Here is an 18,211-nt window from a genome sequence, read left to right on the forward strand (position 1 = left end):
ATCTGCCAAGTTTGGTGCTTTGGACCAGTCGGTCACGATCTTGACGAAAATTTGATCTAAGCCACCTGACTATTTCAGAAAGCTGTTTTCAGGGCAACCTTTGAAATATGTCCATCTGCGCCATTTGGTTTTGAAGCCGAACCGTAAACAGCTGGCAGGTGCATGCTATGTGCAGTTTAAATTAGTACCACTGTGATGATTCGGGACGTGCCAATTGAATTATAGACACGGAAAAAAATCGCCGTGTGAAGCCGTGCCGCTCTTCTGCTGCACAGAGCGGCACGACCTGTCGAGTTTTGGCAGAAAGCCGGCAGTTACTTCAAACGTCGACTTTCTAAATGCCGTGTCTAATTCTAATAATTATTTGAATTAGAAACGACAGAATTTGACGTTTAAAGAGGGCCTTAGATGGCAAAACTTGGTCCGAAAAGGGCATGCAAAGAGATTGGAATACGTTTTATTCAGGGGTCACAAAATGTATTAAAAGGTAACTTTAATGGCAACTTGGTTTAAGTAAACAATAGGCAAGGTCAGTTCAAAGTAATTATCTGAAGAGTTGTCGTAAACTATTTGGGAAAATGCACAGGGGTCATTCGGATGGTTCTTTTAAGCTTTCAGTGCATTCAGTTGCCTCCACATTATCCGTAAAAAGTGCCTCGTTCGATCTTGCCCTCGGCTCATGGCACACGCCCATACTAATACACCCATGCAAACAAGACAAGTTTGATTTTACCTAATCCTGCGGAGGGAAAACTAGCTTGCTTCTTATACGAGCGATCCTCATTCTGCTTTAAAGCAGCCTCGAAGCCATGGAGCATGTCTGCTTTAAAGATGATAAGGCGAACCAGTTGCAGGTTACGAGGCTTCTCTCGACATACGAACTCTCCAATGGCAGCCAACATGGCGCTGGCCGAAGGACCAACAGCTTGTCCTGCCTGTGGGCCTGAATAATTGATATTCCAAAACGATAGTGATAGTACGAGGACATTTGAGAACGATTATGATTCTGTTTATGCCCATAACGTACAACAGGTTCAAGGGCGGATCCAGAACACAATTTTTGGGGGGGCCAAAAAAAATTTTGGTTCCCCCCAAAAAGTGGGTCAAAAAAATTACGGCGTAGGGTTCGGGGCCCGCTTAAGGGCCCCGAAAAAATTTTTGATTCTAGATGTTCTGTGGTGTGATCTGAGTCGATTTCTGACCACTTTAACCAATGTTTTTTTTTGAGGAAAAGATGGTGGTGTACTCATTGCCCAGCCTTTATTGCTATGTCAAAAAGTGGGTCAAACAAATTACGGCGTAGGGTTCGGGGCCCGCTTAAGGGCCCCGAAAAATTTTTGGATTCTAGATGCTCTGTGGTGCGATCTGAGGCAATTTCTGACCACTTTAACCAATGTTTTTTTTGAGGAAAAGATGGTGGTGTACTCATTGCCCAGCCTTTATTGCTATGTCAAAAAGTGGGTCAAAAAAATTACGGCGTGGGGTTCGGGGCCCGCTTAAGGGCCCCGAAAAATTTTTGGATTCTAGATGCTCTGTGGTGCGATCTAAGGCAATTTCTGACCACTTTAACCAATTTTTTTTTTTGAGGAAAAGATGGTGGTGTACTCATTGCCTGCCGTTATTGCGATGTCACATAAAAAAATAAAAAATTGATTTCGTTTTTGGGGGGGGGGGCCATGGCCCCCTTTGGCCCCCCCCCCCCCTGGATCCGCCCTTGAACAGGTTAAACTGCCAGTCCAAATAAAACCGGCACTGAGATCACCAAGCGCAAGGGCGGACATATCCTATCGGATAAATTTTACATATCATATCGGATATATTTTACTTTAAGTACCAAATTTGCAATGGTGTTTTCGTATGACGTAAATTCATTGCAAGAGTGCTTTTTTACAAGGGTTAGTGACTGCTGTATCATAGTTATTATACCGAATAACATGTACCTGTTCCAAGCGCGGGGAAGGATATGGATTTGACCTGCTTGCTTTCTGCCTCTAGAAGAGTCTTGGTCACGATAATCTTAGTCTCCTCGGAGGTCTTGGGCGTGACAACATGGAAAATGAAGTTGCAGGACAGTTTCCCAGCAGTTGTGACATACACCGACTTCGTCGGATCTTTTGAAAAAAATAAACATTTAACGAAGAAAACATTGAGATAAAGAGTTGAGAGAAGAATATGATGGCTATGTTTATATTTTTGTTTTATCATCAACACCGATTGATGTGTATAATTTTTGAACTCTACAAAACGTTTGATAAAACGTGTCGTGAAATGTATTTGTGATGTGCGGACATGAAAATATACGTATAACTAACTTAAACCTTAAATTTGAAATATTTACTGTCATAAATAAGCAGGATTCATTAATGTGCATAGAAAAACATCTCAAGAATAACAAAATACAATAAACAAATTCAATATTTACCCTTTTTACGGAAAGAATCAAATTCCTTCTTGATTTTCTTTCCACCCTTTTCCAGGAGTGCACAAGACAAAGGACCTGTTTAATGTATACAATAACAATACTGCAATTGAAACTTTCGCGACCCCCTGGCATGCTGGCAGTTTTTTTACAGTTAGTTAGTAAGCACACTTTTCAGTTTACCTTACCAAAATAAACAGTTACCTCATTTGACCACTAGATGACCTTTGACCTCTAATGACTGAAGTCATCTAAAGACCCCCTAACCAAAGATTATTGTTGCCAATGCTTGGTTGAGAGTAAAGTCATACTTTTTATATGACAGCACTTTTAAGTTTATCTAACCCAAATCAACAATTACCTCATTTAACCCAACATGACCTTTGACCTCAAATGTTTCAAGTCTTCGGAAGTCCCCCTATACAAAGATTATGGTCACCAAGTTTATGGTCACCAAGACTGAAGTATGGTGTAAAGCGAGGTGCGTGTCGTTGTGTGTCCTTTATTTACACCATAAACAAACGCACCCACACATGGGGTTTATGGGGTACGTACCTACAAACGTGAACCCCTATTGTTCCTCTTTTGTTTGTACTTAAAACTTTTTTTCAGGAAGACCTCCCATATGTTTTGTACACGATCGTCCTGAATTGTGGACCCTCGGGAATGGGGACCCTGTGTTCCTCAATTGTTTAACGTTGAATGCAGAATCAAACTCACGCACAAACAGAAGGAATACACAGTGATTGCACTATCCTCCTTTTGGCTTAAAAGCCAGGGGACAAAACAAGCTACAGCAGGAGCATGGTAAACTTTGGCAAAGGCCTAAACTGAACTGTAAAAGCCATATTAAGAATTCGGTTGAAACCCGTGATTGTTGCATAGTGTACAACGAACATTTGGTGCCCTATGACCAGTTTGTACTCTCTGTTTGCGGTGAAGACCTCTCTAACATAATATATTTGTTTACAAACTGGACGTTGTGGTCATGAGGTGCTAACTTTCAGCGAGCTGCTTTTTCCTGCACTGCATGTGTATCTCGTGAATTGTGATTGGTGTAAAAGCGGCGAAATTATAGTTATCTAATGCGGGCAAAACAAAACGTGCAAAAGATGCTTAAATATTCGTCTGTCGGTTGTCCACTGGCATGACGTAAAAGTACCATGGTCTATACTTGCTGATTCCACTTGTTTCGAATGGAATGTTATTTATCTGCTATTTGTGTTGCAGCTGCCCATGGTGATGCTGCATCATTCAATATGGTGTTTCATTAGAAACCAATCATGTTCGTTTACTAACAAACCTTGCAGATCTAACTTCTTTCCCGCACTGTTCACGACGGCACTGCTTTTTTCTGTCACAAGATCCCCCTGGCAGATCTGCAGACACACTTGACCAATTTTGGCCTGCAACGTCCCAGCCGGGTCTCTATGCACCTGTGAGAACGGGTGTCGGTTCGCAACTAAAATCGAAATGGAATGACATAAATATGACTTCCATATACACTGTTCAAATATATGACAAAATAAAAGCAGGGCTGTTGTATAAAAATCGGGGCCCTTTATACATTATTGACATCTGCGAAGGCACATGGATTTTTAATACTTTCGCCAATAGCGAGTCCGACTTATAAGTGAACTTCATCCAAAACAAAGTGATTTATACCAACAATTAAATATCATAGTTTAGATACTCTCAAACCCACAAAATGTTCACCGAGTCAGCTTAATATAATAAAGATGCATACAGCTGCTTGTAATAAAAAAATGATTTAAACTCAAGGGTAACGTGGTTCTCAAAAATAATAGGGGGTGCAAAATTAACGGAGGAACATTCTTTTCATCAATATTGGGCCAGGGGTTTCTTCGTTCTGTGTGGCACCTTTAGGTTCATCAGCTGTAGTCGAGGTTGATTGTCTCAGTTTCCTTTGAGTGACAGCTGGTGGAGGTCCTCCAGAAGTTGTCAGGCGTTCGATTTCATCCTCGAAACCCTATTGTTGTGTAAAAAGATTCCATGGGATATGAAATGTAGTATGAAACAAGCTCAATTGGATCTCGGAAGCTGTGGGCCGACGAATTCGTGCTCATGCATACGTCACGTGATTGTGCCATGTCATTTCTGGAAGAAGTAGAATTTGGAGGAACCAAAATCAGGCGTTTGATCTCAGTGACCCCATGATGACCTTTGACCCCAGTTTATTCATGTGACATGTTAGGGCTGGGCTACTGATACTTTTCACGAAGTTTGGTTGAAATCGGTCAAAATATGTAGAAGCAATGGTTACTAACAAATCAACTAACTAACTGACTGACTGACGGACTCCCCCCCCCCCGACTGACTGACTGACTCCCCGACTTTGACTAACTGACTGATTGACTTTGACTAAGTGACTGATACTGATCAGATGTGGGAACAGTTCATATCTTACCTCTGGTCACCTTTCAGGAGTCAATGACCTTTGTTAAACTTATTTATAGTTATTTATAAGTTTACTCTTAAAACCCCACCTTTTTCAAGATCCAAGTCTAAATATTAGGTGTTCCATGATATAATAGTAATATATGATATTTCATATTTAACCGGGGGTGACCTTCGAGGGTCATGACCTTTGTAAAGCCTATAGATATTTATAACGTTTTCTTTTTGTAAATGCACTTTTTCATGACGCATATGGTTATATACATGTTCTCCAGTATAACCCGGCGTATATGGTGTACCCATGTGTTTAAATTCCCAGTGATGTTCCCATGGTGTCCAGTAAATCCCCATGGTGTTCCCATGGTGACATAAAATCCCCATGGTGTTCCCATGGTGTCCATAAAATCCCCATGGTGTTCCCATAGTGTTCATAAATTCCACATGGTGTTCCCATGATGTCCATGAAATTCCCATGGTGTTCCCATGGTGTCCATAAAATCCCCATGGTGTTCCCACATAAAATATCCATGGTGTTCCCATGGGTTTCCCATGATGAGCATAAAATCTCCCACGGTGATCATTTTAACTTACATGGTGTTCTTGATGACCCCATGGGTTTACCCCATGGGAATCCCATGGGATGCTCATGGGACATTTCTGTAAGGGATGTCAAAACGTTAGCTCTTTGTGCCATGAAAAGATCTTTAAGATGTTAGGGCAATCATATTTGACGTTTAGTACCCCTGGAGAGGTTCAGAACTCTGTACCTTGTTTGTCGCTTATTTTCATAATAAGTTATTATTCAAAACGCCACTTTTTGGTGACCAAAGACTCGATGGTGCAAAAGAAAGGTATTGTACCTGCATTTCTATTATTGTACAGTCATGCTATGAATTCCGAAACCACAAACAGTTTTGGGTTGACCTCTGACCTTTTTTTATTGGCATGCGACTGGAACAGAAGTCTGTAAGAATTTCTTTTGCAATGGAAAATGCAAAAATGTCAAGCAGCATTTATTAGTGTGCATTTATTACATGTGTTGTATCCAGATGGGCTTGACTTACCACATTTAGAACTTTTTTTACCAAGCCCTCTGATCACTAGTTGTTAGACTGTGATTTGGTGCCTCTTATATTTTGTTGCGCTTGCGTCTGCCCTTATAATAAGAAAGTGGAGATCAGGGGTAATGACAAAATTGTCATTAGGGTCTGAATTCATGATATGCTGGAGAGTAATATACTTCTTTTGAATTATTTTGTCTTCGGTAATGAAAAAGGGTCATTGGGAAACTTAAATAAGCTAGCGGAAATTAGGTTATACAACGTTCATTGACATCGCAAAAGCACCAGAGGTCAGATATGAAATATCAACACATCTGACAAATCATATCATGGCAAGAATACCAGCATTTTAGATATTGGCCATGAAACGGCAGAGGGTTGGAATATTACATCTTTTAAATATCTATAAATAGGAGAAACGTCCATTGACCTCTTGAAGTTCACCAGAGGTCAGATGTGAAATGCCCTGAGTTAAGACTTGAGGCTTAAAATGTTTGGATTTAAAGAGTTAATCTTGTAAATTGCTATAAATAGGGTAAACAAAGCTCATTATCTTCATTAATGAATACCTTTGACGTTGACTTGGGTAACAGGAAAGTTGAGTTTGTAAGAATAGGTATACATAAAGTACATAAAGGTCATTGACCTTTCAAAAGTCACTAGGGATTACAGATTGGAAACGCCTCCATATCTGAAAATTGTCTTAATGGCATTAAGACCCGACGTGCACAGTTTCATGCGTTATTTTGCAAGTGCACAATTCCGTCACTATGCCGCTCTACATGGTGTATAAACAAGGTAATCTAAAAACCGTGGGCCCGTGTGTACTAGTAAGTAAACTGTACAATGTAAAAGGTCCATCTTAAAGGGTAGCCCATTAGTTTTCAATTGGTGCCTTAATTGCACCTCTTCAGTCACACGTGTCTGAGCACCATTGATTGCAAAACAAAGGCAAAAAAGTATTTTTCCAAATTTGCTGAATGAGTGGCGAGTTAGGATGTCGCAAGAATGCGCTGTTGCAGCTGTGGACAGTGTGTTAAAGGGTTATGTTAGAGGTGTTGTTGCTTAAAATGGTACCTTATGCCATTTCAAACATCTTTAAAACATAGCTTGCAATGAGCATGGCCAAAGCCATGCAAAGTATTGGGCCAACACTCATACTACGTTTTGAGTACATTTTTGCAATAGGTAGTTATCATTTTAATGAGTAAACAAAGCATCTTTGACATCTGTGATTTAATCATGAAATTTGATACTCCATTATACTCCTTCAAAATCAACGTCTTTCTCCTCCCATTTCAACACATAATCAAAGTCCTGCGATTGTGCACATTTTGGGCAACTCAATGTGCCTCCGAATCAGGTAAATTTTGAAAAATTAGGTGTTTGGCTTTGTGATGATAGACACAGTCTCTGTATGGAATGATCAATCATTCATGGACAACATTATAATGTACCAACATTATCAAATCAACATCTGTAACGTACCCCTTTCAAAGTGCATGTTTTTGTAAGAAAGAAATGGCAGTACATTTAAATTCAAGATACATTTGCTCCGGTCCGTCTTCAGAAATGGCCAACACATCATTCTTCAAAGTGGTAGATTGCCGCCCGTATATTTTAACTGTCATTCATTCATTACTCGTAATAAAAAGCAGATGACAGACAATCTAAGCACCGATAAGCTTCACCGCATCAGTAGTTCGCTGTTTTTGTCAGCTGAAGCAAAACAGGTACACCCACTACAAAATGGTGATGACAGTTCCACACAATGAACTATTGATCATTAGACCTTAAAGTATAGGCAATCAGACGAGGCCATCACTGATGGCATTATTGAATTGTACCTACATCTAACTGACATACGAACGAACAAGATTCCCTAGATCGTGCCTCTCGTCATCAAAACTGAACTCAGCTATATCATCTTCCCTAGCAACGAACGATCAGGTTGATGTTACGTACTTTGAACACCGCCGTGTTACATCATACAAAGGCAGACCAAGACCACTGTTATTTCGGTTGTGTAAAAATATGAACCTAGCAACCTGTTGTGTAAACACTGTTGTTTACACAACTTGTGTGAAAGATAACACAAACCGCTTATTGAATTTTAACTTGGGTAGGTAGAAAACTATTTACAGATCGATATTTTTTGTTGACCATCATGAGCACGCTATCACTATCACTATTACTTTATGTTGTGAATGTATTGTGGCAGCTATTGTTCTCTAAGCACGTGACTGTCCGTGACGGATTATCTTAACAATAGCTGGCACATGCTTTCACCATTGGGGGCCTCTGCGAATGTGCAGCGATAGTATGGTAGCAATGAAATACATGTGTTTACCTTAATGGTTTTCATATCCTTGTCATATACCACGAATCGAATGTCCTTCAGAACACCGGTGGGGTGCTTACTGCTGAATGCTGCCACAGCATCGTACATGACTCGAGCAGTGACGTCAGCTGGGTAACCCATGTTGCCCGTGCCCAGGGCTGGTATCGCCAGGGAATGCATTTGTATGATTTCGGCCTGCTCCACCAAACTTTCGACAAGAGCACTCAAAGTCTGGAACGACAAAAACATACAATTTTCATTATACATACAAGTCTCCATTATGGTCAGCAATTACGCCCGTCGCCAAAAGGGAGAGCGCTGGTAGGCCCCTTGGCAAGCAATTGCCCCCCCCCCCCAAAAAAAAAAAAAAAAACCGGCAAAAGTTATAAATACGAATGTTTGTATTTTGGATGGTAGTGGGTCCCCCTATAGTTGGTACTATGGTCCTCCCCTGGATGTTCAGGGCAAGCGACGGGCCTGTCTACAATAGTTGAAGATGCTGCTGTACCAGCTACTCTGCCTCTATTGGGATGAGGGTGCAGCCCCAAGGCACGTGTTACGCCACCTTTTGTGACACTTTACATGAACAAGGGTGACCGCAGTGACTGCAACAACTACAGAGGGATATCCCTCTGGATTATTCGCACTCTCCTCAACAGGCTGCAGTTACACGCGGATCACATCTATTCAGAATCCTAATGTGACTTCAGAGCACGGCAAGTTGACAACCGACATGACATTCTCTCCGCCAGCTCCAAGAGAAGAGCAGAGAGCAAGGCCAGCCGCTCTCCCTTACGTTCTGATCTGGTCAGCAGGAAAGGCCTATTCAAACTTCTCGACCAGATCGGCTGCCCCCCCCCCCTTCAAAAAAATATATCTCTGGAAAATGGGTGATCTCCGTCGATGCAGGCATGAATAGAACAGTCCTGTATGGTGGATCCTCCTCGGAGTCCTTCCCGGTGTTGTAGTCGGTATTTTTTTCTGAGTACCGAGTACTGCCCAGCACTTACCGAGTACGAGTACTTGTACTTCCGAGTACGAATATGAGTACTTGTATTTCCGAGTACGGTACGAATACGAGTATTCCGAGTACGAGTACTTTCTATTTCCGCATACGGCCATGCAGCAAATGATTCATAGTGCGTAATTGGCCCAGGCCCAGTCAGACTGATATACACACGCACTCAAGGCTAGCTGTTAAATGTGTTTGTCCGGACGTGCAAAGAGGAATATCATGAAACTTCGATTTCTCCCCAAGCTAACTTAGCATTTTATTTTAAACTGAAAGAATCGATAAAATAAGGCCGTGGTCATTTCAAGCTATACCATTTTTTGTCTCGAGCACTGCTTTTTGAGTACGAGTACTTTGATGATCGAGTACAATTTCGGCATATCGAGTACGAGTACTTCGACATTCGAGTACGAGTACTTCGACATTCGAGTACGAGTTCGAGTTTAAAAAAAAGTGTTCGAATAGTACTCGAGCACCAGCACCGAATACGAGTACTACAACACTGATCTAGCTTCCCCATCAATAATGGTGTCAAGCAATGGTGAACTGATGCCGGCCCTTCCAGGATCTTCTTTTTCCTGATCCTGTCCTACGCCTTTGACTCGTGCACAGACGGTGTCTATCTGCACACTAAGTCTCAAGCTGTTTAGCCTGCCACGACTGCGCTAAAAGAACAAGGTGAAGAAAGTGTTTATCAGGGAGATGCTCTTTACTGACGACACAGCCCATGTGACCCACATCAAGGATGCCCTCCAGAGACTGGGAATAATAAGCCTGAAGAAAACTAGCATCCTGTGTCAGCAATTCAGCATACCAAACATCAGAATCGACGATTCATCAGATCTAGACGATTTCACTTACCTGCGACAATCATCAACGACCTCTCGCTCGACGCCGAACTTGACAGACGGCTACGGAAGTCAAAACACCATAATTTGTTAGACTGACTAAGAGAGTGTTGCAGAACAAAGCGCTGACAGCTCACCAAGATCCAAGTCTACCAGGTTTGCGTTCTCAGCACCCAATTCTCCACAAGGGCGTCGGCTCAACGCCTTCCACATGCGGTGCCCCAACCGCATCTTCGAAATCAGCTGGCAGGGCCATATTCCACACAGTGACATCCTGCAGCGCGCCAAAATTCCCAGCATGTATTCCTTGTTTATTCCTTCGATGGCTGCGACATGTCGACACATGGAGGATGTGAGGCTGCCAAAAGACATCCTGTACGGACAGCTAGCCACTAGCACCTGACGAGTCGGTCGCTCCTCTTTCCGATTCTAGGACGCCTGCAAGAGAGACCTGAAAGCCTGCAATATTTCCTCAGACAGTTGGGAAATACAGGCCGAGTATGGAGCTGCCTGGCATCAGATTGTCCCGCAAGGGCATCGCATATGTAGATGTGAGGAGAGGTCAGCTCGCAGCAGAGAAGAGGGACCAGAAGGAGCATGCTGCAGCAACCCTTGCAACCCTGGCGTACGTCTGCACCAAGTGCAACAGGGACTGTCACTTGCGCATTGGTTTGCACAGCCACAGCAGACAATGTCAAGACCCTACCAATAGGCAGCACTGCAGGGTCGTATCAATCATGGTCTCCCGAGACTGAGCTGCTAATGATCAGTCTAAGATCAGTCTAAAATCCTAGTGAGCAAGTATAACCAAGCTTGGAGTAGGCCTAAGTCAAAACAATTAGTACATGTATGTGCAACAAGTTATGAGTATTCACTTCCCAGTGGATTTACCTGTTTTCAATTCACAAGTCAAATGGTTGGTCATTTATCTCAACGATAATTGGTTTAAATTCAGCCTAGCAAAACTGTTCACCCATGCATTGGTTGGGTTTTTTTATCTCACCTTTTCCGACGCATTCGGGTGATACCGGTCGATGACGCAGTGAAAGATTTTTTTGCAGTTGGTCATACCGGCTGCCCCAGTTTCTACGAAGGAACCCAAGGGTACCTTGCCACGGGCTGCAATCGCCGTGTCACATTCTTGCTGGAGAGCGGGCCCAGCAGCTTGCAGTATTGCTTTTGACACCAGGCCGATACTCAGTTTCAAGTCAATGTTCGATGCGTTCACGATCACATCAGCCTGAAGAGTTTACAGAAAAGTAAATGAGTTATCAATTGGATTATTGAATACAAAGCTTAGAACAGAGAGTAATTACTTCAAATCAAATTTGAAAAAAAAATCTAAATGGATATAAAAGGCTTCTATATACTGCTGTTACGGTCCATCCATATATTACTTGCAGACAGACGGCAAATGACCAGGCCTCTTACTTGTAATGGCATCCCTGGAGTTGACAAATACAATCCAGATGAAAAGAAGTTTACAGTGTATCTAAGGATGGTATTTTCAAGAGGGCAGACTAATGGCCACTCGAGCTTGTACCTGTTCTTCAGTGACGCTCCCTTTCTTCAAGGTTACATTAATGCCTTCATTTGTTGTCAGGATGTTTGGCCCAGAAGAGATAAATGTTATTGGCACTACAGCCGGTTCATCATCAGGCATCCAGACTCCAGTCGCACCTGTCGATATTACAATAAAAAGTAAAGCATTATAATAAGATGCTTGCAATATCCGACCAGCATTTGCTGACCATCTAAATTGACTCAAACAATGTGTATTCAGTACCGATAAGAAGCGCACAATAGCGTCTCGAATGGCTTCATTATATAAAAAGGGCCAGTCGACAACTCGGGTGTTTTTATTCAGAATGCCAGACAATGTTTGATTCAGAAAGAACAGACAAATTGACAGAGTGTGATTTGAACTTATAAAAAAAATAGACTGCTAGGATCGCAGCCCGCGCTCGCTAGCGCGGCTCGTATGTGGGGTATAGTTATAAACATGACTTTACAAATGCAGCATTTTGTTTTTTGACAGAGCAAAAGCTGATCATGAAAAAATCCATGTTTTCCGTACGAATGTTTTTTTTTGTGCGTCCTGCTTGCTGTCTAAAAGTCCCAAAGAAACAGCAATTTTGATTTCGGAATGACACGCCTACTGTACTGGAACGTCAGAGGATGTAATGAAGTACCGGTAGCAGCCTTCGTGTATGCAGCCTCCCTGTAGCAGCCTCGGTGTATTTTCATAAATAGTAAGCGGGCAAATACATCGAGGAACATATTTTCAGAAGTATTGGGCAAGGGGTCTCTTCGTTCTGTGTACAACACTGGCAACTAAGTTCTAAGGTTTACCAGCTGCAGTCGAGGTTGATTGTCTCAATTTCCTTTGCGTGAAAGTTGGTGCAGCTCCTCCGTAAGTCATTGTTGTCAGGCGTTCGATTTCGTCCTCGAAGCCCTTTTGAATAGAAAATAAAAAAAACATTACCTATTCAATATAGTATGTTTCCAGAAAAAAATATATGAGCATTCGTATCGAACTAACGCAACACGTATGCGGTTACGCATGATTACATGTTTTAAGACACTAATTTCAGGATAATTATTCGAAAACACAACTTTCATGGGCTCCAAAATGTGTGCGCGCTGTGTCTTAAAAAACACCAAACGCTTATTGAATGATTGGATTATCTGAACAGCCATTGAAAGAGGCCTCTGTGAATATTCAGCGATAGCATGCTCGCAATGGAATACATGTATACCTTAATAGTTTTCATATCCTTGTCATACACCACGAATCGAATGTCTTTCAGAACACCGGTGGGGTGTTTGCTGCTGAATGCTGCCACAGCTTCGTACATGACCCGAGCAGTGACGTTAGCTGGGTAACCCAGGTTGCCCGTGCCCAGGGCAGGTATTGCCAGGGAAAGCGCTCTTGCGATTTCGGCTTGTTGCAGTAAATTTTCGACAAGAGCACCCAAAGGCTGGAACAAGAAAAAAAAAATCTCCATTATATTTTGTCTCCTTAATACAGAGTGCATCAAAAAAAGGAAACCCGGATGTAAATGTAAATTATAAAAAATATAAAAAAATAAAAATCAAAGTTAAAGATCATGTGAAACACCAATGTGTCTTCTTTCAATGATACCTTGATTGTGTTTCTTCGGCCTCACATGACTGAGCATTCGTTGTTATTCAAACAATACTTGATTCACGCAAATCCTTGATTAATAGACATTGAAACTTTTACATCTGTCAACAGATGAACAGTATACCCACAGCTTACATCGAACACAGAGGGGAATGGGGACAAGATCCAAGAAGTGTGCTTGGTACCCCAACAGAGATATTCGTCAAAAGAGGGTTGGGGCTGTTGGAAATCAAAACAAAGTATGTGGAACAAGTCTACTGCAGTAGTAACACAAACCACTAAGTTTTCACCTCCCAGTGAAGTTCCTTGTTTCAATTAACAAGCAAAACGGTTGGGTATTGACCCCCGAGATGATGGGCTTAAATTCAACCTATCAAAACTGTTCACCACAAGGGTGGTTGTTTCATTGATCTCACCTTTTCGGACGCAATCGGGTGATACCGGTCGATGACGCAGTGAAAGATTTTCTTGCAGTTGGTCATACCGGCTGCCCCGGTTTCTCTGAAGGAACCCAAGGGAACATGGCCACAGGCTGCAATCGCCGTGTCACATTCTTGCTGGAGAGCGGGCCCCGCAGCTTTCAGAATTGCTTGGGACACCAAGCCCATTTTCAAATTCAAGTCACTGTTCGATGTGTTCACGATCACATCAACCTGAAGATTTTAGAGAAAAGAAATTGAGTCATACATTGAATGATTGAATGCAAATTCAGTAATCGAGAGTAAGTAAGTACTTTAAACCAAATAAAATATCTAATAAGATATAAAAGGCTTCTACATGTTAATTTCTTCCCTGGAATTGCCAAATACAATCTAGATGAAAATAAGTTTAAGACCGCAAAGACCTGGTGTTTTCAAGAAATTTAAACGTCAATGCTAATCGCCCATCTGGTTTGTACCTTTTCTACAGTGACGCTCCCTTTCTTCAAGGTTACATTAATGCCTTCATTCGTTGTCATGATGTTTGGCCCAGAAGAGGTAAATGCCAGTGGCATCCTGTTTCCAGGCGCACCTGTCATGTTGTTGGTGCAACAAAGGAAATCAAAATGAACAGTGAAAACATTACAATAACATGACGGCAATATCAAACACATCTGGCATTTGCTGCCAGTCTCAAATTGTCCTTAATGTGTTTCAGTACTGAAATGAAGCGCACAATGGCGTTAGATTGCTTTCATTTTATCTAAACGAGGCCAGTCGACAACTGCAATACGATCTGCGATTTGGGAAGAACAGGCAAATCGATAGAGTAGGATTTGAACTTAAAAAAAACCGTACCAGTGTTTCGAAATTATACCGTCGAGCCCTATGTTGACAAGCTCTTAGTTTCCGGTTCCTAAGTGTAAATCTCGTAGGGTTATGTGGCATTATTACCTGCTGTATCATCGATGCAAGCTTCTGCCGCTATAAGATGTCCCAGCTGATCCATTGCGACTTGTTTGATAACATCACAGGTCTGTTGGTCGTGGTTAGTCAGACCTATCTCCGTCAGACTAGTGTCAGATACTTTTTGATTAAACTCAACCACCGCGTTCACAATCTGGACTGCGGCACGTTTGGTGGGGAAGCCGAACAAACCCGTGCTGATGGCAGGGATGGCGATTGACTGCATCTTCAGCTGATTTGCCAGCTGAAGGCAACGGAAAACACTGTTAAAGAGGAGATGATCTTCGTCGCGCTTCTTTCTTTTCCAAGACGGCCACCGCGGTCCAGCAACGTGAATGACTTTCTTGCAGGGTAGGCTGCCACCAGAAGTGCAAACGGGCTCTCCGATTTGTAACTGCCGACCCGGCTTCTTCTTAAGTATCTCATCACACTCGGTCTGAATTATTTGCCCGCCTGAAATAAAAAAAAAATAGAAGAAAGGTAAGGCACGCCACAAATATTAAAGGTCTGGTATTTGGAGTATATGGGAGAGCAAACATGAATACAAATATTTGTCATTTCTAAACATTATCGTTGTCTAAACACCTTCCTTTTTCACAGCAAATCCTCCAAATTTGCTAAAGTAGTTACCTACAATTACTTAAAAAGTTAAAATGACAAATTAAAAATATTAATTTTCAGTTTTCGTAAATACATGTATTTCAACATACCAGCCTGAAGGATAGCAGCTGCTAATCCTCCGCCGTGTTTCAGATCCACGTTTGCAGCATTTACAATGCAATCAACCTTCTGTTTAGTCAAGTCTCCTTTGCACACCCTCAAAGTGCAGCCATTTAAAAGACTGATTCTACAAAGCACCTCTGTGGCTCCGGTCTGGGGTGGACTTGCGGTAGCACCTTCTGCACCTTCTACATCCTCATCATTGTTTTCGTTTTCTCCAATCACGTCGATCACACACTCGAGCTCCTCCTCAACGAATTCCAGAAACTTCTTTCCTTTGGTTTCACGGAAGAGCTGAACCATGCCGATCTTTGAGACAGGATACAGTTTCTCCTTGATTCTAGCCACGAGCTGGCTGACGAAAAGCGTGGCAGCATCCAGGCCTTTTTCGTTTCCCTCGACAAGAAACCCCGCGTTGCGTTCGCTCATTTGTGGCTGAATGATGACGTGGTTTCTCTTGTGTTTGGCTGTAAAACCCGCCAGTTCCTGGCCGTGGAATGAGGTGATCAGACGGACTTTGCTTCTGTTAGTGCAAATGGTATCATTTACTCTGACAGTATCCTTCAGGAACGCTAGAATGTGCTGCTTGGTTTCTTTCAATTCGTTCCGGAATCCAACAAGCTCTATGTTTCCTGCAGAAATAAACACAATTAAAGGCAAAATCATTAATAAGGCACAAATTAAAACATTGACTTTATAAAACATGATATTTGTAAGTCCTTGAAATATGCATTTTTGTTTGTTACCTGACTCATAATTGATGGCAGCCTTGGCAAATTTCTTTTTGTTGATATCTGCAACTAGCAGGATTCCTTTTTGGCTTTTCAGAACATCTGACACGGCAGGCCCGTTGATACGGATGATATCTTCGTCTATTTCCTGATCAATATACAATTTAGCCAGGGATGTATCCCCTTTGGTGCACCCATATATTTTGATCTTGCCATCTGCAGAAATGTTGCACGCAGCGTTGATATCCCTTGACCCTAATATCTCGTGAATTTTGTCGGAAACATCGCGAATGAACGCCGTTTTGCCCCTCCCAGTTTTAAACTCCACACTGTTCAAGCCATCCATTTTTCTTCTCATCCATAACTCTGCTTCAATGACTTCCTTCCTCGTTCCCTCAAGGATTAGGCTTAGTCCCGTTTGCCCTTGAAAAGACGCAACAGTGATTTTCAGGTCTGGAAACATCTTTTCCATTTTACGTCGAATACTGCACTGGGTGAAAAGCTCAAGCCTGTTTGTTGTCATGGCGATCGCCTCCTTTGTTCTTTGGGCATCAGGATGAGCCTTTGTTCGCAACTCCTCAGGGAAGTGTTGAGTTGGGAAATCTAATTCATTCAGTTTTCCGAGACAGTCATGGTATTCTTCCACCGACACTTCAGCGCTGCCCACCTTGTGAGGTCCTTTCTTGGACAATACATCAGCAACAACTACGAATGGGAAACATTTAACGGAGGGCAATTAAGCAATCATCATGAAAACAAGAAGCATTTTGACAATTTCAATGTGTTGAATAACATAAGCAACCTAATATAACATTAGGCGGCCTTTTTATACATTGCCTCAAAACAGCACTGCGGTATCATCATAAGATTAAAGCGCTGTTTCAAATTTTTGATTTGCAAGCAAATGAAAGTGATAATTCATTAATTATATCTTTATCTCAATACCTTTCCAGTCCGTAAAGTAAACAATTGCCTGGTCCTTTGCATTTCCCGGCAATACTTTTCTCACACCGCCGCCACCACTCTTCTTTTTAATGTCAAAATACAGCTCGATAACCTTCAATGACATGTTGTTTGGCAATCCTGAAAGAGCATGCATCATTCAATTAAAGGTAATCATTGTTTGAAAATAAAACAACATTCTCAGCTTCGAGTTAAATTAAACTACATTTGAGTTTATATAGACCCAGGCTTTTCATTAATGCTTTTCGTTAATATAAGCAAACCTTGCACAAGGATGCAATCAGGCTCATGCACCACCTCCGCTGTCACCTGGGCTCTCCCTAGCTTCTTTGAGCAAATCTTCTGTATAACTGTCTGCAAATCTATATATGTAACAATCAAAGACATACACGTAACATCGACACGTTAATATTTTATATCTGCAACCTGTCAATTTTTAATAAGGATGCTTGGATAGCACCCTTGCTTACGTTGCGTTCTTTAATGAATTAACCCATAGACAAGGATTTTTAAAAGCAAACATATCGATTTCATTCAAACTAATATAGAAATGACCAAAAACAAATACAAAAACACGTTCTTTTGCGTTGAGGGGAAAACATAATTAGTCAACAACTGGATTGTTTCATGTTTTTAATAAACAAAATACCGGTTTGAGCCAGATATTGTATGTTATTCGTGCAAACCTAAAAAAATTACCGCCTTACTGATAATAAATGAACATGTGTAACTGTGTATGGTTATTATAACATCCGAGTAATGACACTACCACTTACCTGGGATATCTTGTGTGAATGTACACAATGCTGTTCCGGGTTTCTCTCCGTACTTAATAATTGGCTCCTCCATGCCAGAGCAATTCTCAATGTAAAGTTGCACATGCTCCAAAGGGCACCCATCCGGGATCCCTCTGATAAGCAAGCATCGCCTCTTAACCGGACGGGGGAGGGTGTTTCTCTTGACAATAAGCCGCACCGTCAACATTACGCCTTCTAGTTGGTGATTTTTCTCCGTCACTGCTCTTGCAACTACGAACAAAACATACCAAATCCCAGTATTGACGATCAAGTCACTTTAAAAGTGATATGAGGTGTTGCCTAGTAGAGAGATCACTTACAATAAGTTGATTTTTTCAAATACACCAATTTCATTTTGGGAGCAACTT

General features: G+C 41.8%; 1 protein-coding gene across 1 annotated transcript in view; it reads right to left on the reverse strand.

Annotated features, from left to right (window-relative positions):
• Positions 1–18,211, reverse strand: part of LOC119720995 (protein mono-ADP-ribosyltransferase PARP14-like) — a 42,911-nt gene that overhangs the window by 14,115 nt on the left and 10,585 nt on the right. The window contains exons 4-17 of the mRNA XM_038190860.1: positions 17,823–18,074; positions 17,310–17,408; positions 17,029–17,166; positions 16,099–16,788; positions 15,343–15,984; positions 14,621–15,085; positions 11,643–11,779; positions 11,103–11,339; positions 8,249–8,470; positions 4,301–4,409; positions 3,723–3,881; positions 2,423–2,497; positions 1,941–2,111; positions 734–943 (exon numbers count right to left, since the gene is read on the reverse strand). Of these exons, the coding sequence (XP_038046788.1) occupies positions 734–943; positions 1,941–2,111; positions 2,423–2,497; positions 3,723–3,881; positions 4,301–4,409; positions 8,249–8,470; positions 11,103–11,339; positions 11,643–11,779; positions 14,621–15,085; positions 15,343–15,984; positions 16,099–16,788; positions 17,029–17,166; positions 17,310–17,408; positions 17,823–18,074 (3,606 nt within the window). The remainder of the gene's footprint in view (positions 1–733; positions 944–1,940; positions 2,112–2,422; positions 2,498–3,722; positions 3,882–4,300; positions 4,410–8,248; positions 8,471–11,102; positions 11,340–11,642; positions 11,780–14,620; positions 15,086–15,342; positions 15,985–16,098; positions 16,789–17,028; positions 17,167–17,309; positions 17,409–17,822; positions 18,075–18,211) is intronic.

This window comes from Patiria miniata, unplaced genomic scaffold (assembly GCF_015706575.1).
Source record: "Patiria miniata isolate m_02_andy unplaced genomic scaffold, ASM1570657v1 HiC_scaffold_9, whole genome shotgun sequence".
NCBI lineage: Eukaryota > Metazoa > Echinodermata > Asteroidea > Valvatida > Asterinidae > Patiria > Patiria miniata.